We start from the raw sequence: 23,889 nt of genomic DNA, 5'->3' as shown, positions 1-23,889 counted from the left end.
CCCGCAGAGCCCAAGCCTCAGCTGGGTTCAGTGAAGAGCCTGGAGTCCCACCGCTCATGCTAAATCTCAATATTTGCATCCAGCAACAGCATAACTAGAAAGCTCTGCCCAAATCCTAGAGGTACAAAACCCAACTCATCTCAGCTGCACTTCTCTGCCCCCAAACTTCTTCCTCCAGTGTCTGCAGGAGAGGTCAGCAACACCCTGGGGAAGACAGCAGTCTGAGCAGTCTCAGGCCAAGGAAGTAATTGATTAGAGCTACCTTTTATCCATTATATCAAGGGGACACACTGAGACCGCACCCTGTGCCTGAGCCCTTTGATAAGAGGTGATGGGCCCTGCAGCAGCCCCGGAAACTTGTTCAGACCACCCTGGCCCAACAGTGGTCTCAGAAGAGGGGGAGAACTGCTGCCAGGAGGGAAAGCTGAGGCACGAGTAACAAACAGAAACAATTTACTAGGACACTCACAGTTTCAGTGCCTCCCTGCCCTGCCTGCACAGATCTCTGTCAGTGTAATTCATTGCAAGAACAGCTGTTGGGCTCAGAAAGATAGGCTAATAGAGACACCCATCCTGAAAAGAGGATGGGTGCTGCAATCTCAGGAACTTGTGAGTCTCTGGGGGTGAATGACTTTACTGCAGTTTGTGCCTGGCTCTGCTGTCGGCACTTCTAATTTTAAGCAAGACTTCAACAGGTAAAAATCAGCTCTGTGGCTGGGTCATGCCTCTGCAAAGCACTAGGACCACAAGATGGCATTTTGCCCATTTTGGCAGAGCTGACTGGCTCCCAAAGGCTGGCACGAAGAGGACGTTAGCGCCCCTCTCCAAAATGAGCGTGTCCGGCAAGACCAGAGCAGCATCCCCAGCCGGAGCCCGTCCAGCTCCCCAGGGCAGCCGGCGGCCGCGGTGCCCCTCCTGGCGTGTGCCCAGCAGTCACAAGAGGGAGCCCGATGCCCGGGAACGAGCAGCAGCCCGGCGGCGACACCCGCCCTCGCCCGCTCCTCCTGGCAGAGATGTGCCGGGCAGCGGTGTCCCTGCCTGGGACAGGGGAGCAGCGCAGGTGACCTTCTGCAGCCCCTCCTAGCTGCTTTTTAATGGGTCATCATCATCAGACAGAACTGGAGCATCCGCTTGCTGGTTGTAACTGTGAGTAAGGATTAAGGGTATGTCTAGAAACAGAAGATGACAGGAGGATGCATTTACAGGGCAGGGCCCAGGCAGCTGATGGTTTTACCACAGGTGACTCCACAAAATCACCCTCCCAAAGAAAGGCACGGCATTCTTTGGGAAGAAGGCCAGAAGTGTCACAGCCAGCCCTTGCCACAATACCGACGTTTCAGTTCACTCCCAATTAATTGAGCAATTTTAGCTCAGAACGGGAAGCACTGTATTACACAGCACCACCACATCCCTGGGAAACCTTTACTCCGCAAGCTGGGTACTAGGTCCAACCCTGCTACAAACACTGAAGCTGTTGCTTGGGGCCAGCCTCAGTTTGGTCAGGGCATCCCTCCGGGCCCAGCAGAAGCTCAGTTTTGACCTTATCTTTCAAGTCCTGACTGAGGCTCTGCCAAAGCCCTGCTTCCTCTAGAGACCCAAGGAGCTGACCTTATTGAAGCTCTTGCCCGTCACTGCCCCATGGGTGTCAAAGCCAAAGAGGTGCCTTGGAACACCATCTCATGACTGGAGCTTTAAAATAAGCAACGCTTTATGCAGTACCTGCCTTTCTGTACAGATAGATCTTATGCCTCCCCCATTCTCCCTTTATGTATCATGGTAACCCTTGTCTCCCACATGCATTTTATAAGTCTTCCCCAGCATTTTTAGAGCAGCCTTATAAAACACCAAGACCAGTGAAAATTACTGCAGCTACTCCCATGAGAAGCTCCTAAACCACACTACTCATTTCAGGGGGAAAAATAAACCAAAACTCACACCACAAAGCAAACCCCTCACCTTCTCTTTGCTCTGGAATCAGTAGAAACAGTCAAATGCTTCCCCTGGTCTCCTATTTAAGTCCTTCAACTGTGATGGGAATGGGGGAACTGTTGGCTGATTCCCAGCATCTGGGAGCCGTTTCACCCCAGAGCAGGCTCAGCTGCTCTCTAATCCTTAAAGGACCCCATACACACTGACACCCTCCTGCTGCTCCCTGCAACTGTCACCATCTACATCTTTTCAATCCCCTGCAGTACTCCTACAGTTCTCCTACCTACTCCCCGAACAATCCTTTTCCTTGTCCCCATAGCTCATCCTTCCCTCCTGTGTTCAGTTTTGGGCCCCACCTCCAATACAGGAAAGGCACTGAAAAGCTGGAGAAAGTTCAGTGAAGACCCACCAAGAGAGTTGGGAGCTGGAGCATTTGCCCTGTGAGAAGAGGTGGAGGGAGGTGGGCTTGTTCAGCCTGGTGAGAAGGCGGCTTCAGGGAGACGTAAGAGCAGCCTGCCAGCTAACAAGCAGGTTACCGAGCAGACGGAGCCAGGCTCCTCACGGTGGTGCATGGCTTGGAGATGAGGCAGTTGAAAGAAAAGAGGTTGAAACCGGATACAAGGAAAAACTTCTTTACCATGATGACAGTCAAACCCTGGGACAGGTAGCCCAGGGAGACCATACATTCTCCACCCTTGGAAGTTTTCAGTGCTAGACTGGATAATGCCCTGAGCAACCTGATATGACCTCGGAACTGACTCTGCCTTGAGCAGGAGGTTGGTCCAAAGTCCCTTCTGACCTGATCCAGCCTCCCTTGTCTTAGGGAAAAGAGGGTGAACTGAAATGAATACCAAGCCCAGAGCTTCCTCCCCAGCCGGGCTGTGGGAACCCTGCAGTCAGCACCACCATCCTAGGATCGTCCCATGGCAGCTAGAAAAGCCTTGTCAAATGCTGTGAATGTCAAGGGAAAACAGTAGGACAAAGGGTTCAACTGAGTTGGGACGGTGACACGTGCCTGTGCTGGGGAGGAGGAGGAAGCAGTGGAGCACATTAAATGGGCCAAGAGCCTGGACACAATAATGTATCAGCCGCATCACCAGCAGAGTGAAGCTGTGAGATGGAAATACATCCTTCCCCTCTGCCATGTGCATAGCCTGGTCACGGGAGGGTGCTCAGCTGTGAGCAAAGGCTTCCTTTCAGTAAGAGCAACCATGCACAAATTTAATTCTTCCATTATTTTAACTGCCGAGGGGGGACTGAGTGAGACACAGGGAGCACAGGGCCCTCATTCTGCTGCAAGGGGCAGGTCCTGGCAGCAGCCGGCATGCTGGGGCAGCTCCCACCCCAGCCTCTGCCCTATAGCTAAGGACCCTTCCTCCCCAGGGAGAGAAAAAGCTGTGAAGATGCTCATGTTATCTAATAGAAGAGAGATCTCAAATATATCATGACTCACTCACCTTTCAAAGCTGTCAAAAAAAAATCCCCAAAACCCAACACATCTTGAAAGGTGGAGGAAGGAAATCAAAGGAAAAGTAATGGCTGAAGGTTTGGTTTCTGGTTTGGTACATGTGCGGGAAGGCAGCCAGACACAGACGGGAGCTCAGTCTGGGCAGGCTGTGGCCATTGCCACACTCCTACCGTGTCCCTGGCATCCATCCACCAGCCCTGCTGCGAAGGCAAGCACAGCGCTCTGAAACCAAGAGCGAATGGACCCAGCACCAGCAAAGCATCACTGCCATCTTGGTCAATCGGGGCAATGTGCCCGCTCAGCCGGAAGGATGGACCGCAACAGAAGCCGTTCACTTGGTATAGCGCTGCCTGTCTTGGCCTTTCCTGGGGAGGAAGTTTTGGGAAGTTTCCCCGACGGGGGGAAATAATCTCCTCAAAAGAGATGACTCCCATTCTCCACTCCCCCGGCACAGGTGGAGGAGATGGTAGCTGGGTCTGTAGAGGTACAGAGGTGTTTTTATTTGCTATTTGCACTGAAAGTTTCTGTTCTCTTGTGATCTGTCCTTGTTATCTCAGCCTCCAGATTAGAAAGGATTAGATACTGGAATATGCTGTGAGATTTTTGGAGTCACTGAGCGCCATCTCAGGTGTAAAGATGTCCCTCTCATTAAAATGTTGCTTTCCATCTTAAAAATGGGGTCTTTTTGCTCCTGTGCTCTGAATATGGTGCTGGTCCAGAGCCACACAATGTAATAGGATCATGGCAGGATAACTCAGGTAGGAGAGGACGTGAGGAGGTCATTCTGCTCCAAGCAGGAGGATTGATGAGGTGGGTCCTCCCACTTTCCCAACATGTCCTTTGTGACCACTTGTCTTTGTGCTTCTTGCTCCCCTCAATCTCTTATCCACGTTCTGGATGTCTTGCTGTTGAGTTTACTAATGTAACATCTGAATTTCAAACCAAACAAGTGCACTTTCCCAGGCTGTACAACCTGGGACAGAGAGCATTAGTCTGCTTCCAAGAAGAGGTGGTCGATTTTGCAAGAATCCAGTAAATTGGGACGGGAAAAATATCAGGATCAAAGACAGCTGGTCCGAAAGAAGCTCCAAACCAGCTAACACAGAATTTTGCCTGCGCAGTTCAACCGCTGGCTGGCTGCCGCCTGCACGCTGCCTGTAAAGTTACCAAATGACAAAGGGTTTGCCCAAATTGGCACCGCAAATATGAATTATCAGAAGAGAAACCAGCTTTAGGTGTGCTGAGCACATTGCTAAGTCCTCTCTGTTTAGGCATTGCGCCCCAATTGAGTTCAAAGCGTGGATTGTGGCATGATAGGCAAACACTCAAGCTCTGTCCAAACAAGGTCCAGAGGTTTAGATGCTCAGCATTTAGGTGCTTGCAAAATATGTTGACCCCTGAGGCTCACGATAAAATCTAAAGCTCCCTTTGAAAGTTAAGTGTTTAACATGAAGGTGCTGGTGTCCCATTGATCTGTTGCCAATGTTTTAACAAGGGGATGCCACAAGTATTTCCCTGTGTGAATTTTGCACAGTGAATGGGGAGAGACTATAGAATTCATTTTCTCATGTTTGCACGAAGAAGGATATTCCAGCCAGCATCAAGAAGAGAGAAGGCAGCAGTGTGAAAAGAAAGGAATAACGTCTATGTGCATTAAAAATTGTAAATAAATACAAATCCTTGTGCCTATAAAATCAAGGTCTGTGTATGATTCAGGGAGAGTTTATCCTAGAGGTGGGGAGGGGAAGCCCACGGTTCTTCTCCTCCAGGGAATATTTTTTTTTTAATTATTGACACTTTAGACAATCTGGTGCTCTTCTAAATATAATTTTATTAGCATGAGAAGCCGCTTGGCAGCAGGAAACTAATGCTGGTGAGTTCACAGTTTTCAAGACAAAGCGTTCTCTTAGAACGAAGAAGAAAGAGACTGATTTGGAAAGAAGAGCCTCGCAGCTTCTGCCTAAAACCAGCCTCCACCTGCCATCTTCTTGTTGCAGGCTTAAATGGAGCAATATTCCCTAGCCTCAGCTTGTTTGTCTCTGGTTTCCAAAGGAGATGAGGCATATGCCGTCACGCTGTTCACCAGATCTCCTGTCACCCTCCCACAATAACCTCCGAGAGAGGAAGGAACATGTCTATGGAGGCTGGGTAAAGAATAAAGGCGCCCGCTGTCACCCACCTCCTGGGATGGGGAGAATTGGGCAGGAGCCCACGAGTGGTTGTGCTGCTTGGCTGCCCAGCAGGCGTGTGCCAATTTTTCAGGCAGGACAGGGAAAGAAGAGCTACGGCTGCTGGGGACGGGAGGACACAGCCCACGGGAGCCGTGGGAATCGCCGCTCTGGCACAGGGAGGGCCTTGCTTCCCAGGAGGAGGGTGATGTAATAGCACGGTATAGCAAAGCCACGCATTAAGCTCTAGCACGGCTGTATCAAAGTGCTTTTCTGGGTGGAAAAAGGAATCCAGCCAAAGAATCATGCTGAGTTTTATTTTATTGAGCAGAGACGACGGAGATGAGGGCAAGCTGCTCCCATGTCCGTGCACAGGCGTCTGCGGCCATTGCTGACAGGGGTTCAGCTGTTGCTGCTCGGTCACAGTGAGGACTCAGCATTTCCCCAGGTGCTTCAATCTTATTTTCCCTCCACTCCTCCTGTAAAAGGAGAAAGACAGACTTAGACAAAGCAGTGTATGACAGACACAGCAATGTGGGACAAGGAGCTCATCTGTCCAAACAGGACCATTTGCCTGATTCATGCTAGTGTACCCTGGTGCCTCACAGGGAACATCAAGCAGTTTTCTCCTCTCCTGACTCTTCTCTGATTTCCCCTAGGGTAAAGCAGCCTTGAGTGGGCACAAAAGGTTAAGGACGGCGAAGGAAAAACCAATGGTTTGCAATCCCATTCAGTCCAGGGGTGCTGGCTCCTGTTGCATCTCCTTTAAAAGGTGACAGAGCTCAGGAAAAGGAGAAACTCAGGTTCTTGCTCTGAGATTTTGTGTCTTGTTCCACAAAGTCCATTCAGACTTTTCAGGAATAATTTGGCACAGCTTAGCTCCCACATTCCTCCAGACACTTCTCAGTACCCAGAAGTGTGGGCAGTGAGAGTTGCAGCCTGTGGCATATAGTGGGAAATGTGCATCGATTTAGTGCGTGCAGAAGGTACAGGCAGGACGCAATTGCCTCCCAGGCCCTGTGCTGCCTCTTGGCATGGCAACCAGCAGCATGCAAAGCCTAGAAATGAATTAAAATTAAGTTGCATTCACACAGCTCCGTTCCAAGGAGGAAACATTCCACTTGGCACGATTCAGGGGCTGGTCCATACAAGAGGAGCAGCCTGGATGCAGGGCCTCCCCTCCATGAAGAACATCATTAGATATGTGGAAATGGAGCCAACTCCCTCTGTTATTTCAATCCCCAGTACTTTCACTTACAGCACTGCCTTGCAGAAGGCACACTTGTTTCCGTACGTGACGCCATCCGTGCCGCAGTGAGGGTTGGACTCCCTCGTGCAGTACACGCTTCTGTTTACAAACTCTTTACAAATCTGAAAAAGGAATGAAAAAAACCAAACCCTTTCAGGACTCCCATACTCTTTCTTCTTTCCAAATTGGATACAAGGTCACTAATGTAATGCTTTTTTTGACAAGAGGACTAAAGCGGCAGTGATGACACCGCCTATTTACTGAAAGAAAAAGCCCTGTCAGAAATGAGCAGCAGCAGTGTTTCAGGGGAATTTTTGCCCCATGTTTGAGGAGGGAAACTGTAGTCCCCTGGGAGAAGTCTTGATCTCCCGAAGACACGGGCGGATTCGCCTAGGCGTGTAGGAGAAAGGTCAGCGCTGATGCTCTTTCAGGCATTTGGCGCCAAGTTGGCTCACTGCTGCATAGCTTCATGCATCTCGCAGAACTGTGCACTCAGCTTGGTGCTTGCTGAGTTTTCTGCCTTCCCAGCAGAAGGAGAAGAAAACCATAGTCTACGGGGAATTAAAAATGGTGTCCAGGAAATGTACAGGTATTTTTGTCTCTGGACAAGTCCCAGTGATGGACCTTGTTTGGGGGAATAGAACACTCTCAATAGTCCATTTGTTTCATGAGAAGATTGGACCGCGGAGCAAAGTGGACAAAAGTGGTGCTGCGTACAAACAAAACCCTGCGCAAGCACCCTAGACCTAATCATGGGAAGCATTTGCTAAACAAACAGTCCATTTCCCTGGTCTACTTGCTAATGTGGCCACACATTAGATCCCCTGTACAATGGAGAACTCCCCAGAGTGTTGGGACATCTTGGAAGGACCCACCTGCTCCCAGCAGACATTAAAAATTGTTTACCACGCACCAAGACCTTGGTTACAAAACCACTCCTCTAGAAAATGCAGATTCAGTAAGCAGAAACAGCTGCACTAACCTCTTCAATGTCTTGACCTGCCACATCTGGAATAAAAAAAACAACAAAAACCAAACAGATTTTACACGTCAGCATTATTTTCTGACAGAGGATCAACTAAAGTCACAAACGCTTTATGCAAACCACAGTGAAACACACACCAGGTTTTTCCTACTCCGTCAGCCTGTGTGGCAGAGGAGGGGGCAGGAAGTACATTATTTGAATTGCTTTTCAGTATTTTGCTTTTTTGAAAAATGTTATAAAATACCATGTAATCAGTCATTCAGCTGCTAACTGCACCTCAGACACATAACCCAATCTCCTGGAAGGCAGCCACTCCCGGGGAAGCGAGCTGCCATATCGGATCTGGAGCCACGCTCAACAGAGTTTTAAAGCTGTATTGACTTTTAAGGCTTTTAGGCTCCCGCACCTCTGAGCAGCGAAAATGGCTGGTACTTCTAACAAGAGTGTACTGTGGAGAAGGGGACCCCGTGGTCAGCTTTACAGCCATCCTTAGCATGGCACAGCCCAGAGACTCTCCCAGAAGAACTTCATCCCAGGAGAGATACAAAGAGACATCATGGGGTGCTACAGAGCAGAACAGGCAGTACCGGTCAGTAAAAGAGTGCAAAAATACCCACTGTAACCACAGGCTCTGGGCTTGAAGGTAATCAGTCCATCCTCTTTGTAATTCTTCACTGCAAAGGCTGCAGTCAGGCGCGTAGGTTGAGTCATAGCTGCAGGGCAGGGCGACCCTGCGATGTCTCTAAGGGGGAGCCTGACACTCAAGAGTGGACTGAATGCAGATTTGCAGAATCTGGGTCACAACACTGTGGGACAAATACCCAGTATCTCTCACGGCAGCGGGGCGGCAGAGGTTCGGATGCCAGGCGGTGCCTGCTGGGTCGGTGGGGTCACTGCCGGCTGTGATGCTGCTCAGGTGGCTCTGAGCAGGAGGGAAGCTGGGGCAGGAGATGGGAGGACTTTGTCCTACACTTGGGCCCCCACACGTTGGAAATCCCACCCAACCCTCAGTCAGCTAGACCATCATCCATCAACCCACCCTACTTCTTCTGCCAATTTTATTGCCCTTTGGTGTTTTATGCCTGGCACTGGTGTATTTATCATGTCCTCAGGTTAGGCTAGGCTGCCTTAATTGCAAAGTCACTGTTATGGCTATCTGCATATTATTTACAGAATAGCTTATTAGATAGTTTTTATAAATATTACATGTGGCTACACAAGACTTTGTGATGATGTCTCTTGACATTTGTTTATTTCATAGGAGATCACAGTGTTTGCTGCTATTCTGCCTGGCCTTGGAAGGAAGCTTCAGCACTCTGATGGAATCCAGTCCCAATTAAGACTCAATTAGAGACAGATGAATATTTCATAATGAATAATGTGTACAAAGTAATTCACCTCTTTTCGCCATGCACAGCTTGCAGTTTTCTCAAGTGAATTCTTTATTCAAATTATTCACAGAAAAACAAGTATAAATAATTCTTGTTCTGCACATTCTTCAATAACTGTCACCACAAACCTTCCAGAGCTGGGTCTGCTGGATGCAAGCAACTGATAACACTGATGTGACCTATATGTTCAAAAATCATCATTCAGCTTCCCCAGATCATCAGAGAGATGTGTAAATCTCCAGATAAATAAATGCTGGATCCTTTTAATTTGCCCTCTCTGTTCTGACTCCTTGAGGACATTTGAATTTAATTTTCAGGCTTTTCTTTGCAACATAAATGAAAGCTGAAACTTTCATCTAATTACGTTTCCACATCTCCAAGGAAAACACCAAATACCAAGATGCTTAGGACCAAAACAAGAGCTGATGACCCTGACGTGAGTGAGTTTCTTTAACTGGTTCAGCAAAACTCTCCAGCAAACATCTGTACCAAAAATTCATAATTACACTCTACACTTTGGTACATTTGCTGAAAGAGCCGCTTAGAATTTGCTCACTCTGTCTCCCAGTGACACCTCCGCTGCGTTATTCACTGCGGAGGCACATGAGGAGTGGAAATATGTCATACGAGTGAGCAAGTCCTGCAGACATTTTCGACTTGCTCAGCTTTATCTTCAAGCCTGTCATCCAGTGATGAAGGCTCTCTGAAGTTTGCTGTTGTCAGGAAAGGTTTTGGGTTTCTTTTTCTATGCTAGAGAAAAGATCACTTACCTGAGACGAAAGAGAGCAGCAGCAGGCTGAGAAGCATTAAGGCACCTGTTGCCCTCATGCTGCAGGTAGCTCTAGTCCAAGCCAAGCGATCTGTGCGGGAGGTGTCGTCTCAGCACCGGAGCCCACAGTGCGCACACAGACCTGCCTTTCTGTGTATTTATGCGCCCATCCGTAGCTGTCCTCATTCCCCACCTTAATTGTGAGAACTTCTCCACTTCGTTTCTAAAGCCATTATTGGTCCTGGCCATGTTTATGGTGCTTTAGGAATGCTGCCCTGTCCACATCAAACCTAGAAAGGGCTAATTATATGAGTGATAGACTCGGGCTTGTAATATCTTTTTTTTTTTTTCTAAATAGTCACAGGATTCTCACAAGGGTGAATTTTCAAAGCGGTGATTCATCAGGGAAGCTGGTAATTTTCATTCTCTGGGCCCTCGCTGAATGCCAGCTCCGAGGCTTTGAGTGCGGCATGATGACACTCACTAGACGTTACGAAATAAATCACAGCATGAGAATGTGTTGTCTGTGAAACCAATTATATGTTGTTCCCTGGCTATTTTTGAGGATAGTTCTAAATTTGTTGGGTTGGGGTGGAGAAGCACTCTGATGTGACATGCTCTCATAGCTGTGTGCACAGTCCCAGATAGAACTGCTGACTCCTCCCTGAACTTTTTAAACTCTAGCTGTCAACGTTTTCCAGTTTTTCACATTCACAAACATATGTTAGGGCTCCGCTCCCACAGCAAGTGGCAATGAAGGGAATTTGATGGGGAATTGGGAGACTTGAGCTCTATTTCCAGCTGAGTCTGTGCAAGGATTTGTGTTCAGCTGCACCATTTGCAAAATACCTGTTCAGATAAAAATAAGCTTAAAATTTTAGTATGCATTCCTAAGGAGACAAGGCTTAGGAGAGCAATGTATATAGATATATCGGTTTATTAGTCCCCCCAGTAAATTTTGAATCTGTTGAATCTGCAACTAGTTCCAACCAAATTTGACATAGGAGTGAAAAAAATTAAAAACAATAAATACATTTTTATACATTTTTCTAGCAACAGAGGAAAGATGCTACTAACGTCCTCAGCCAGCAAGGGAGAGAGTTTCTGCAGGAAAGCAATGTTATGAATGCCCTGCATTCGGGGAAGCATTAGAGTTTGCAGCTTGCTAGACATCCTAAAATCCACACAGCAGAGAAACTGTGACTGACAGGTGAATTCTCAGATGTCTATTAAGGGTGAGCTCATGACGCAGCCTCTCATATAATTTAGTTATCAAGTCAGTCAGCCGCAGCGCCGTTCAAAATCATGCTTAGTTCTGCCACTCACAGCACTACTTGTTTGCGTTTTCTAGTGTCATACGTCACTGCTCACAACCACAGCCTTAATGCCTCAGCCCTTTATCTACCCAAACATTTCGGTTGCTGCAGCATAACTGACTGGCTAAAGCCTTAGAAAATGTACCGCAGGGACCAATCCCTTCTGGGCTGAGGAGAGGAAGAGACTAAATTACCAACCAGGTGATTATCGTTATTACCCCTTTCCACTTCTTTATAACATCTGAAACAGGCCAGTTGCTGGCATAGGTGAGGGAATTCTTCTGTCCCTCTGACTTCTCTGAAAATCAGGGATAGAAGAGTGGCACCTGGACCTTGCTTTGCAGTCTAAGGGGTGTAGTTGGGCAGAGTCTTGCTGGTGTCAAGCCGAGTACTTACCTGTGCTGGGCCAGTCTTTAGTCTTATGTGATACAAATCTTTCCATCTTCTAAAGAGCTCTTCCTTAGAGGCTCATGAGGCATCTAGGATACAGCCATATACCCAGGACTTGCCATTTGCCCTCCTTTTCCCTGTAGGTGAGCAGCTCTTCTTTGGGCTTTTTCCAAAGCCTTCTAAGCTCCTAAGCAAGTATCTGGCTTCCTCAGGCCAGATCAGGAAGATGATTTCCTGCTATAGCCAAAACTCCACTAGTCTGCGGCCACTCCGTAAACCTCTTGGCCAACAAGAAATTATAGCAGAGCTCTGTTCTGTGCTGACAGGTCTCTGTTCACATCCACTAACTACTTAGACTGTTCCTTAATTATTTTTCACACACACACAAGCAGGTAAGCAGCGAGGACTCTCATGACTCTCCAGTTTTTCTTTTCTTAAGATCAGGCACAAAGGCATGATGTGATTTATATTGCCTGTAGTAACAGAAAAAATCCTGAAAATAAGACATTCCATCCCTCTTCCTAGGACAGAGCATTGCTCTGTGCTAGTACTAGGGGAAGGACAAGCCTCTTACCTTCTGGTGGGAAGCACCTACAAAATTCCTGGTCAAGAAATTATCTACTTCAGGAAACAAGAACCAAAGAAAAGGCTTGGAAGTCACAGATTTTGTCCTAAATATCAGCCTTAGCAGCAGATACTCTTGCTATGTAACAAGAGAATGGGAGGTGGAGAAAAGAAGAGGAAGGGAGTGCGTGAGCCATGGCACCAGGGACTTTTTGCCTGTGCTGTTTGCATATTAACTCCTTGACTCACCCAAAAATATGGCACATCATCATGAACATTCATATATATCATTGCTCCTCCAGTGCACTTTTTAGGCTCCCACAAAGATTTTATCTCCATGCCTTTTTTCCCCAAGACAGAAAGCATCTTGCAGCTACCAGCACAACTTCTCGCCCTTCTCTCCTAGGGTTAGAAAATCCAAGACCTTTTCCTGAACCATCCCCTGTCCTACCTCTGCCTCAAATACCCCAAGTACAGCTTTTCAGGTCTCTTCTCCAAGAAGCTGAAAGCCCCAGCCCAGTCTAATTTCTCCTCGGGTTCTCATTAGGCTCATTATAGCCTTGCCTAGCTTGCTGCAATTTTCTGCTGATCAACACAGTCTCGATGGACACACCCTTCACGGAAGCAGCAGTTCCTAATTTTCTTTCCTATGAGATAGCCTCCTCCCTTTGCCATAAGCCTCCTTTTTATAACGCACAGCCAGACCTGCTCCTTGCCCAGGTGTGACCAGGTAGGGCTGACCATGGCCACCTTTCTCTTTCACACTTCTCCAGGCTCATCCCCCCGTGCCAGGGCCCCTAAAAGGACCAGTTCCTCCAAGACTCAGTGCTGTTACAAAGACAAATCCATTCACACTCTATAAGACACCGAAATTAGGAAAGTGGCAGTATTTTATAGCAGCTCGGTTTCTCTTCTGATGGTTTGGTATGGAGTGACGTACTCCCATGAGGGCTTGGTCTGGTGTGTGATGGGTGTTACGCTTTGCTCTTTATTGTGGTTTATTTCACAACTTCTCCTGCCTGACAGATAAGTACCTAAAAGCCTGAAGACCATTACCCCTGCCCTGAAAAGAAAAAAAACAAAAACCAGTCCATGGTAAAGTGAGTGCCTGTTTAATTTATTGATCAATCAAAGCAGAGACCAACAGTCGAGGGAGCAGGGAAGAGTGTGTTTGACTGCAGGATTTGTAAGGGAAAAAACAGGGCAAAGTGTATAGCTCCAGCGCTCAGCACTCACCACGGTGTCTGAGGAACAGAGTTCCCCTGCTCCGCCTGAAGAGAAAGAGGGAGACCAAAATTACGGGCATGGATCTCAGTTTTATAGTCTAACTTCACCCAAATAAGCCAATGCTTTCACAATCTCCAAGTTATAAAGTACTCCACCTAATGTTTCACCTCTTTCCTGATTCCCCAGGTTACACACTTTCTCACGTGAAAGAGATTTGGGACAAACCCCATAATTTTGAACACTTCCTATGATCACAGTTTAAATCACTCTGGCAGGGAGGGAGTCAGCAACACTATGAGCCTGCAACTGGGGATCTGGATTTAATTGCAAGGGAAGGAGAAGACTCACTCGGGCTTAAGATCTTCAGTGCCTGGGGGGGGGGACAGAGGAGTGAGTGTCGGAAGAGGAACGCAGAGCAGGGATGGATTTACCAAGGGGCTAACGGGAGCTCCGGGGCTTCCACACCAGCTGCCACCGATGCGTGTGTGCTCCAGCTCCTCTGGTTTCACGGCTACGTGGTGAGCTCCATACTTACACAACTGCGTTGCAGAACTCGCACGGGTTTCCGTAAGTTTTGCCATCAGAGCCGCAAACGGGGTCATACTGGGCGGTGCACACGGCATTGCCATCCTTGTGTCCGCTGCAGTCGATCTGCTAATAATGGAGCAACAACAGGTTTTAAAGCTTTTCTTCCCTGTATTTTCCTACATGAGTGCTTCATGTTTATTTAATGTTTATGATATGTCAAAGCATAAAAGCACTTTTCAGGTATAGGGCTCTGTTGTTCTAGCGACTCTGCAAACTCAAAGGCAGAGAAAGTGCTTGCCTGGAACAGCCTGAAGTGCAGAGAAAGCGGAGGAAAAAAAGTCTAATAAATATTATTATAAATAGTGAAATGACCATGCTGATATTTCCAGGTTGGCCCTCCCACTGGCTGCTCTGTTCTGGTTCAGCGGGGTAGCAGAGGCAAGCGTACAGAAAGTGGATGGTCACAAGCCACACTGCAGAAAGTACTCCCACCCGAGGAATCACCGCTACTAATAGTGCTGGTAGTATATGACCCTCCTGCTCTCCCGCAAAAGAGATGAGGCAGCATCTCTTGCTCAGCCCTTTTCCCAGTAAATGAAGGTCTCGGCACCTGATGACTGCTGTGTTCCCAGGTCAGAGCGGGGACTGCATATCCGAGTCATGGATTTGGTTCAATACCCTTTGACCCTGGCATACTTTAACTATTTTCCTCAAATCCTATTTCCAGGCCAAATGCACCAGGACAGTGCAGGCATTTCTATTATTTAGCTATGATTCAGTGAATTTGTGTTGTAAAATGTGTTGTAGCCGCAGTTAAGAGTGCAGATTTCTGTGCTTTACCTGCACCTGGAAGCATTCTCCAACATTACGCAGGTTTATGTCCAGTCCATTCCTTTGGGAAGAAAGCAAGTTGAGAATGAATGAGCACAGTGCAGCCGCTTCACAAGTCAAACTACCTCATTACGCTCTAAATACCAACACGAGCACCTCCTGATCCAGAAACCCCTCCTATGACCCAGCCCCTTCACTTACGCCACGGCATTGCAGAAGTTGCATTTGTTTCTGTAGGTAACCCCGTTGGTGCCGCAGATAGGCCTGTACTCCAGGGTGCAGGGGGTCGTACGGCCACTGCTTGATCTCAGGTAGCCAGTACAGTCGAGCTGAAACAGTCACAGAACAACATTTTAATCTCTGCTCCCCTTTCCATCAGTCCTGTGTAATGGAGCGTGGTGCAAGAGACATCTCCCCAGAGCTGCGAGGGGAGAGGAGCTTCCAGCCCCAGCATGGTGGCATTGGAGGAGCACAAACAGGTGAAATCCCGCACGTGGGTACAGCATGACCCTGGGGCATCTGGTCTTTTCCTGTCCTGAAATTGGCTTCATCCCTGTTGTCTTGGGGATTTTCACTGTGAACGCCACCATGAAGGATCTTTGCCCAAAATGCCCTATGCAGCAGCAACTTTTGCTGCGAAATGTCGATGCTGCTTGAAAATGGAGTTTACGCTCACCTTGGTGTTTCTGCAATTACTCTGAGTGTACTGAAATGAAAGTTGTTGTATTATGTTAAATTGCACAGCCAGAGTGTTTCTTTTCTTTCTCACTCTAAACTAAAAATAGAGATACTTCTCCGCTTCACGGTAGCTCCATATATTAATAAACAAACTTTATGATAAATGTTCTGATAGAGTTGTTTTTTTCTGTTACAAAATTATGATTTAGTCAAAATCCAAACTTCCTTTGGGAATTTCTTAGCTTCAACAAGCCTAAAGGGAAGTGTTTTGATAACGCTGAATTATTGAAATCAAAAGTTTCCATTCTTAAGTCTGGTGTCATACACAAGATAACATTTTAAAACTCACTGATTTAAACTGTTCAAACAAAATTTAAAAGAAATTCTTGCAAATCTGAAATTCTTAATTTTCATTCCATTTCTGACAGTTTTAAATTGTGTGGTTTTAATACAGAATTAATCCTAGGTGAGGTTTCTGTCTAGCTCTCTGCCATCATTTCACCCACCGCTGCTCAGTGCGGCAGGAGAAGGAAGCGATCTCAGACCTTACCTTAACACATCTTCCATCGTGCTTCTTGTTGATGGCTTGGTTATAGCTAGAGGGAGGGAGAGAGAAGGAAAGGAAAGATTAATCTGTTGATACCATGTAGTCGTCTCACTCATTAAGTATCTCCACTCGTAAAGCCCCAGTAATTAATCAGATTCAGGAGCTTTGACACGGAAGATCGCAGGCATTGGTGAAGACAGAAACTTAGAAAAATCTAGTCCACCCCACAATTAGTCACAACCCCAAAGGCTTTTGTTTACTACTTGAACTGGCATCGTAGGTAATCAAGAGACCTTGTACTCATCAAGATTTCTTTGCAGAGGGAGCATTCGTTGGGGTAGGTCACGCTGTTGGTCCCACAGACAGGTTTGTAGTCGCGGGGACAGGCAAGCTGCGTTTTTCCAGACAACGAGTACGAGCTGCAGGAGGCCTGTTAAAGAGGACTTGTAATGTCTCCAAGTGGAGAGACGGGTGTGTTTGTGTTAATCATGTTTTCGCTGTGTTGGGAGGCTACTGTTGGTCATTATTTTTCTCTATCGTTCCTCCATGGTGAAGAAGAGAGGGAACAAAATATACCATGTTTCTTATAGCACGCAAAAGCACCTTTTCGCTATCAAGACTTTCAGTACTTTCGGCAAGAATTGCAGGCAAAACCAATCATTCCTTGGGGAATCAAGACAGGGAAGATATTTAGGCAGTTATTCAATAGTTGTATGGATTTTCTGCTGGCACTCTGTGATGTGCTTACTCTCACTCTACATTATTAATTGCTGTCTTTTTTATCATCAACATGGTAAATTATCTTTCTGTGACAAAGATATTTTCTTATTTTGGGGGAAAGGGGAGGTATAATACTTAGGGGCGCTTTTCCTTCCTCCTTTCGCACTCACTCTCTTTTTTTTTCTCCCTCAAGCCTTCCCTGGGTTACAGTGTGAGTATGAATTATTCATCTTGACTTAGATATCAAGACTAAATGACAAAGAAGATCTACTACTCACCCATCGTTGAGCAATAACAAAATCTACAATAAAAACAGAGATTATAAAATATAAAAACTGTACAAAGTCCTTGACTAAAATTCCTTTGGAATCATCCATTTCCCAACAGAGTAACCAAATACACTTTCTTATTACTGAGAAGTTATTGTTTTCCCAAATGTTTTATCTACTCCAAGTAAACAAGAAGTTATATGCTAAGATTTAAAAAATCAATTATTTGTGAAACCAGAAATTTTTACTCACTAAAGAAGAAATAGGACATAAACTTTTCTCCTTTTGCAGCACTACTATCCCCACAAAGTCTCATAAGTTTAAATCAGACAGATGCATCCTACCGATCTATAGCATTTATCTGCACAAGGATAAAGTTCATTAAAAGAGAGCTCATGTATTACTAAATCATCACTTCTCCAAAAGGCTGAACTCTCCTTTAAGATGTATATATAAAGGCAGAGGTTCAGGAGGACTAAAGATACTAGCATAGACTGTAACAAAAACAGCTTACCAGAAAGGCAGCTGAGAAGCACAAACCCAAGAAGGGCAACGCTTCTTGTTGTCTTCATAGCAGAGATGGTTGTATAGTCTGTTACTTGCAGATCTGTCACTGTTCAGAAGTTCAGAGTTCAGAAGATGGTCCTCAGTCTCCTCGCTCCGCACTATAGATATATGTCTCCCTGACCTTGTGAAGTCATCCCATAATTACTTGCTCTGTAAACTAAGAAAATTGTATTGATTACTGACGTGAGCGCTGAAGAATACTTGTTTGCTAGAGAGATGACCAGAAGAATTAAGCAAAAATGTGAGCTACACCCAGCTCATTAAAAAAGGCGCCCTGCTGTACAATGAGTGATCTGTACTTTCCAAACAAGAGCACTGTCCCAACAGTAGCTGTTGAGAAATTACATATGGAAGTTGGTAAAGCAAAAAAAGCCCATTTGTTGAAAGTGTTTGAACTTGTGCACACCATATTACATACACTAGACGGTATTTGGGCTCTAGGAGAGTTGCATGGTACACCAGAGTGGGGGGACAGCAGTATGGGACACTCTGATGTTTTACAGACGTATTATCTGGGGTTTGGCAGGCATCAGTGTACTTTAAAGATGCTGAGGGCTCAATGAACCTCTCCACACTCTCTCCTGTAGTTTCCTGGTACACTGAATTTCTCACCAACAGGAAGGAAACAGTCATCACATCAGGAAAGCATTACCTAAAACTTCAGAAGTTTATAAAGACATTTCTATGTAGGAGCAAGAGTTATTCATCTGTTGGCAATGGGCATGAGTCTGATTAAGAAATGATGAGAATAAGTAGCCTTAAATTGGGGCTGGGATAATGTTTCCTCTTAATGGCAAGCGAGTGGTGTTCTGTGCAGGTGACATGGGCTTATTAATACCAAAGACATTCAAGAAAAATTTGTAGCAGCTGCAAACAGAAGGTGAGTCCTTAGGCTCCCCCCTTCCCGCTCTACTATATGGCATTAAATTTAGAGTGTCAGCTGAAAGTCTTGTTTTAAGGAAGATAAGTGAAGAATAACGTGCTAGGTTCTGTTAAGTGATTCAACTCTATTGCAAGTATATGGAAAAACAAATAAGGAATACAGCATAAAAAATATGTTTTTGATTTAAGGTAGTCATGGAAGGAAGCGAGGGATGGAATATGTCTGTGCTTTAGAAGAAGCTTGATTCATACAGGTGGCTTAAAGGCAGCCTGAGTTTTAAATAGAAAATCAGAATTGTTTTTCTTATTATCCTGGGAGACGTTCAAGTCTTGGCATGGGCAGATAAATCATAAAAGTGTAGCTGACAGTGTAAGGGAACCGTAGTCACAGAATAGAGCTTGCGGGATTTGGCCTGTTCATATCAATGAAATAATTTTCCTGAAAAATAAATGAGTAATGCTATTTGGATCTCATTCACAAATATCGGAAGTTGAAGGCTTCCTTTGAAAGCTGTTTCTGTTGTATTCTTAGCATCCTGAGCGACTTGACTTTCAGATTCCTTGAACTGATTGTGAGCATATTTGGAAGGGAAGCAGTAATCACAGAAGCATTAATATTGATTATTCTCCAGGGGCAAGAATGCTAAAGCCTGAAAACAAGGCTTCCTCAGAACTTGCACCAGCCACCTGTGGAGATGGCACGTGCTGGCTCGGCGGTGGTTAGTGAGGCTACAGGAATGCAGTCTCCCTCCTCTCCAGCCCTGCGACCTGAGCCCATATCCACCTCCAGATCCGAGATCCCCAGTTACCAGAAACTGTGCTGCTTCTCCAGTTTCCTCTCCTGCCAAGTTGAAATCACACCAGTTGCTCAGGAGCTGTTGTGAATGGCAGGGTATCTGCTAGGGAGTGGCATCATTCTCGTGTTTGGTCAACACCTGCCCTTTTATTAATTAGATATGTTGGGGAGATCCCCCCCGAATCCACATGCTGCTTCTGAGGGTCAGGGTAGCCAGCCAGGACTGCTCCAAAAGCAGTTCTTTTCCTCCAGTAATCCCTGCCACTTCACAGGGCAGCAGGGAGAAAAAGAGAAGCGAGGGAAGAGTCTTGCTACAGGGTCTGTGAGAAAGGATGGGAGACAATTGGCAGCAGTCAAGGGCAGGGCAGCGAGAGCTGCTGGGCTAGGTGTGACGTGGGGTTGCACAAGGAGCTCCATTAATAAGAAACAGAGGGAATGGGACAGCAGTAATTGTGGGGCAGCAGATGTGTTGAAAACAGGCATTAGGAGCAGTCAAAAACAACTGTCTCCATGCATTTGGAAGAGTGAGCTTCGGGAAATGTATTACACATGTTGCAGATGGGAAGGGCAAAATGAACTCACCTGCCAAAACCCCTCTGTGATATTCAAGAGTCTCATGATGGTGGGCTCAGTAAAGTGACTTTGGCCATAGGATTATTTTAACCTTTCTACAGATATGAGAACCACAGAAAAGTTTAAATAAAACTGATCCTGCTATTTCAAGTGCTTGGAGGGCAATCTGTCAAGGTGGTTATGGCCACGTGAGTGGGATAAGCAGTGGTAGTCATATGATGGAACCTCTTGTATTAAGGTAAATCTCCAATAACTCTGGAAATTCTGCCCAGTTTCTAACCCAGCATTATTTCTTCCCATAACAGTGATATTTTCCTGGAAATATTTTCCTCTGCTCCTGAGATTCCCTACCTCAAACAAGTCCATAATCTACCATGACCTAAAAAAATTCTTCATTTATTTTCGCTGCTTTAGTTTAAAACTTGTCACAGGCTTCATCTGGCTACAAAGAGAAATGATACTTTTTAATTTTTTTGGAAAATAAAAAAGGTGGATGTGTGCATGCAAGACCACATGTTGTTATTCCAGCAGTGGTATCATTGTCCTTGCTCCCCTATCCTGCTGTCACACACCACACCGTAATCAAGAATAAAGTGGTACTGTGCTCCAGTCTATGCTACTGTAGAGTCAAATGCAAAATGCATTTCTTTGCCATTGACTAGCGATGTGGCACACTGCAAGAGCTCACAAAACAGGTTGCTGTTCCCAGACCTGTGCACACGGGGGCAGAACTGCATCTTCTATGAGAACGTGAATTCAATTTGCAGCAAGCAAAGCCCCTGCTCTAAGCCGCACTCATGTAATATTTCTCCTTGCAGTTCAGCTATCTGATTGCTGCCTGCATATCCCCAGTCGTTTAAGCATAGATGATATCACAGGCAAGGGTGTCTGGAATAATTTGACTGTCTGGAGCCGCATACTAACAGCAAAAACCTGAGGATCTGGCCCCGCACATCCCAACCCCTCAGCAAGTCTCAGCTCTGCCTCACTGCAATAGCTCTGACACAGCCAGCCCCCAAAAACGACGTCTCCAAGTAATTTTCTTTTAAAACGTCATTTTATTTTTCTCCGCATCAAGAAAGAATGTAGTAACAAACTGTTTATCCTGAATGAAGCCTCAGGGAGAAACTGCATTAACAGAAAGGGCTAGACTGGCCTGAGGTATATTTTGGCCAGCAACAAGTAGAACAATACACTAAAACAGAAGCATTGGATAAAATAGAGCAGAACAAAATAACTACATGCAATGTGTTAATCAGGTTGTGGGGTAATCGAATGGCATTTCCTAAATTCACAAACATCAGATAATGACATAAAGTGCCGAGGTACTGCTTAAAGAACTGTACCATAAAACACCTCAACAGGCAGACAATGTTTCCTGCCTTGAATTTCCCAGCGGCAGAGTTAGATTAGTAATGGTGAGAGGATTTTGTGTTGTTGTGGCAGGATTTTATTGAGCAGCAACAAAAAAATTATTTCCAGCGAGGTGCCCATAAAAGAGACTGTCTTCCTCTCCATCCTAAGCAGCTGCCCCCCTGGGGCAGCGGGTCTGGGGTGCCGCTGGGGTCCTGCTCTGCCCTCGGTCACTCCTCAGTAATACTGCATAACCCTGCATCAAGGTGGAGGATTTGTCCCCGTTCATTTCTACTCACAGTTTTCCCTCAATTGCCTGCTGGATTTTCCCGTTTAGCGGACATGGCCCCAGGAAGATGCCCTCTGAGGACCACTGGGATCTTGAGCGCGATCGGGAGCTCCGCTTGTCTCCAAGACATCGTGGCTCCTGGGGGCCATCCTCATCCTCTCTGCTGCTCCACAAGAAAGAAAATAAGTGCTGGAGCTGGTGTTCTCTTACCCCCGACTCCCTCGCGCAGTGGAGGGGGACAAGAAGGAGCTTGAAGCCCCTGAGTCACACACCCCCAGCACTACCTCCCAGAGCCTCAATTTGGCTGGGTCCTAAGAAATTGCATCTGACACTGAAATGCCTTCCCGCACACAGACCTCCCTCTCACAGGAGGGACATTCCAGCCCCGGGAAGGGACTTGGCACTAAATGGTTGCAGAGAGTCATGTCTTTTGGAAATAAATTGTCTCCCTTCAGAGAGCTGCTCTCTCCAGTCTCTGGAAAGTGACACATTGTCACTTAAGATCATTAACTATTTGACTGTGAGACTTCTGCCTGTACAGCATGCCACACTGCCAGCGCTTCGCTGTTAATGAATAATAAATTAACGCTATGACTCTGAGCCCTTCCTTTCATCAACCGAGATTTCCAGAGGCCGAAGAATCTCAAAGGATCCTCTACAAGCGACAGTCAATGTAATTACCTACAAGCAGCAGCTAAGTGGTGGGTGAGGTGCAGAAACGGGCTGCGGTAGTGATTGCTAGCAGTCCTCTGAACATCAGGTCTGTTAGGACTGACTGCCCACTGGTTTTCTGCAATACCCCGCACCGATGAACATTGCAAACATGAATGTGGGCAGCCAGGTATCCGCCTGCCCAGAGAAAACACGCTGTCCCATTGCTTTGGGAGGCAGAGCGGATTGCAAAAGGCCTTCTGTCACCTAAAAGGTGTGTTTCCAACCCTGCCTGCAAGGGGAAGAGATGCATCTGGGAACTGCCCTTCTTCGCCACTTCTCTTGTGGGCATAAGAAATTGGGGGTAACCCTGGAAACTGAAACAGGGATGAGCAGCTCCCAGTGCCAGCAAGACCCTCTGTGCCTCCATGGCTTTTGCAGAACAGCATCAAAACACCCCCAACTGCAACAGTCTTGGGACTATCTCTAATTATGTGTGTGTTCAGGTTTGCTTGGGGCCTCTTCATGCTGCCAAAGTCTACCATACAGCAATGCAGGCGTGACGCAGCAGGTATTTGACAGCAGCGGTTAGGGAGGCAGACAGTTCCTATCACCCAGGCAGAGAGTGTCTGTCCGAGATGCCCTTAGTGGAATAAATCAATTGGAGCATTGCACCAGGATGCATCTCCAGCCCTGGTTTTCTTTTGGAAAGCTGGATGAAGGCAGATGCCCTCAAGATCTACCCATTGCCTTTGCAGTTGGGGTTGATTTCTTTGTAGCTCAGAACAAAGTATTCCCTCTCCCTGTAATTTGCCCATGAATACCCGCACCACAGGACTGTTGCAGTGATGTAATCATGCAACATCTTAGGTAAAAACAGAATGAGACATATTATTAAAGCAAGACTTAAATGCTGACGGCTTCTTTTATTAAGGTTCAGGATTCATCAGGAGCTTTCAAGGTTCAGGACAAGGCTTTAGGGGAGCATCTGCTATGGGGAACATTGCCAGAGAGGGTTCCTCTCTCTGAGCTGAAGCCTGTCGAGAAGTTAACACTTCTGAAGATATCTCAAGCGAAGAGTCCGACCGCTTCTCCTGCGGAGAAAGAAATCAGTACCTCAGAGACAGAACATCTGGGCTTTTACTGTTTGTCTCTCCCTCTGGTGAAGGATATATCATAGGGGAACTTAAACAAAGCAAAAAACTTCTGAACACTATTCCAGGTATTTCCTTTTATTACTAACATTCAAAGACAAGATAAAGACTTAATTTAAAGGAAGAACAAATAGTCTGTAGGAAATAGACTTTGTTTGCTGGAAGAAAGTTCTTCAGCAAAATACTTAAGAGGGAAATGAAGAACTCTATGAAATGTTACCTCTTTATACCTGAAAGAAAGGAAATCCTGGCAAACTCTCCCAATAAAAAACTGACGCTTGCTAGTAAGAGAACAGGTAAACACAAAATAAAAAAACTTTACTTCTCCAACCAGTCTCCAAGACTGATTAGTTAGTTTAAGCTAAGTTAGTTCACCATTTGGTTAGTGAAGAAATTTATTTTCATACATACAGGAATGCATTGCAGAATAAGCATTTATTGCCATACGTTACGCCATCGGACCCGCAGTGTGGGATGTACTCCATACTACAGACGGGTACCACGTAGTTACTGCAGTAGCCCTGTAGATAGATGCAATCTATGTTCACAAGAAAACTCTCAACAACAGATATGTAAGCAAGGTGACATTAGGAGA

General features: G+C 46.2%; 2 protein-coding genes across 2 annotated transcripts; both read right to left on the bottom strand.

The window, feature by feature from the left end:
- Nucleotides 1-5,998: 5,998 nt before the first annotated feature.
- On the bottom strand, nt 5,999-10,018 carry LOC103924905 (serine protease inhibitor Kazal-type 6-like). Its single transcript, XM_009333513.1, has 4 exons — nt 9,961-10,018; nt 7,797-7,822; nt 6,824-6,936; nt 5,999-6,044 (listed from the first exon to the last, which is right to left on the bottom strand). The coding sequence occupies exons 1-4, from the start codon at nt 10,016-10,018 to the stop codon at nt 5,999-6,001; spliced, it is 243 nt and encodes an 80-aa protein (XP_009331788.1).
- Nucleotides 10,019-13,281: 3,263 nt separating this feature from the next.
- On the bottom strand, nt 13,282-21,619 carry LOC103924924 (ovomucoid-like). Its single transcript, XM_009333535.1, has 9 exons — nt 21,517-21,619; nt 17,039-17,061; nt 16,341-16,470; nt 16,044-16,078; nt 15,017-15,144; nt 14,825-14,876; nt 13,992-14,110; nt 13,466-13,500; nt 13,282-13,292 (listed from the first exon to the last, which is right to left on the bottom strand). The coding sequence occupies exons 1-9, from the start codon at nt 21,617-21,619 to the stop codon at nt 13,282-13,284; spliced, it is 636 nt and encodes a 211-aa protein (XP_009331810.1).
- Nucleotides 21,620-23,889: the final 2,270 nt, after the last annotated feature.

The sequence above is a fragment of the Pygoscelis adeliae genome, unplaced genomic scaffold (genome assembly GCF_000699105.1).
Source record: "Pygoscelis adeliae isolate BGI_AS28 unplaced genomic scaffold, ASM69910v1 Scaffold431, whole genome shotgun sequence".
Taxonomy (NCBI): Eukaryota; Metazoa; Chordata; class Aves; order Sphenisciformes; family Spheniscidae; genus Pygoscelis; species Pygoscelis adeliae.
The sequence above is the reverse complement of the archived record's forward strand: the minus strand, read 5'-3'. Positions and strand labels throughout refer to the sequence as shown.

Bases quoted from the DNA above. Each gene is read 5' to 3' on its own strand.
- LOC103924905 (XM_009333513.1), bottom strand. From the start codon at position 10,018: ATGAGGGCAACAGGTGCCTTAATGCTTCTCAGCCTGCTGCTGCTCTCT. The intron at 6,937-7,796 runs GTTAGTGCAGCT...TTCCTTTTTCAG, and splicing joins CAGGTCAAGACATTGAAGAG to ATTTGTAAAGAGTTTGTAAA. The intron at 6,045-6,823 runs GTAAGTGAAAGT...CTCCTTTTACAG, and splicing joins GCCTTCTGCAAGGCAGTGCT to GAGGAGTGGAGGGAAAATAA.
- LOC103924924 (XM_009333535.1), bottom strand. From the start codon at position 21,619: ATGTCTTGGAGACAAGCGGAGCTCCCGATCGCGCTCAAGATCCCAGTG. The intron at 16,079-16,340 runs GTACAAGGTCTC...GCTATAACCAAG, and splicing joins CTGCAAAGAAATCTTGATGA to CCATCAACAAGAAGCACGAT. The intron at 13,501-13,991 runs GTAAGTATGGAG...CTTTCTCTTCAG, and splicing joins GAGTTCTGCAACGCAGTTGT to GCGGAGCAGGGGAACTCTGT.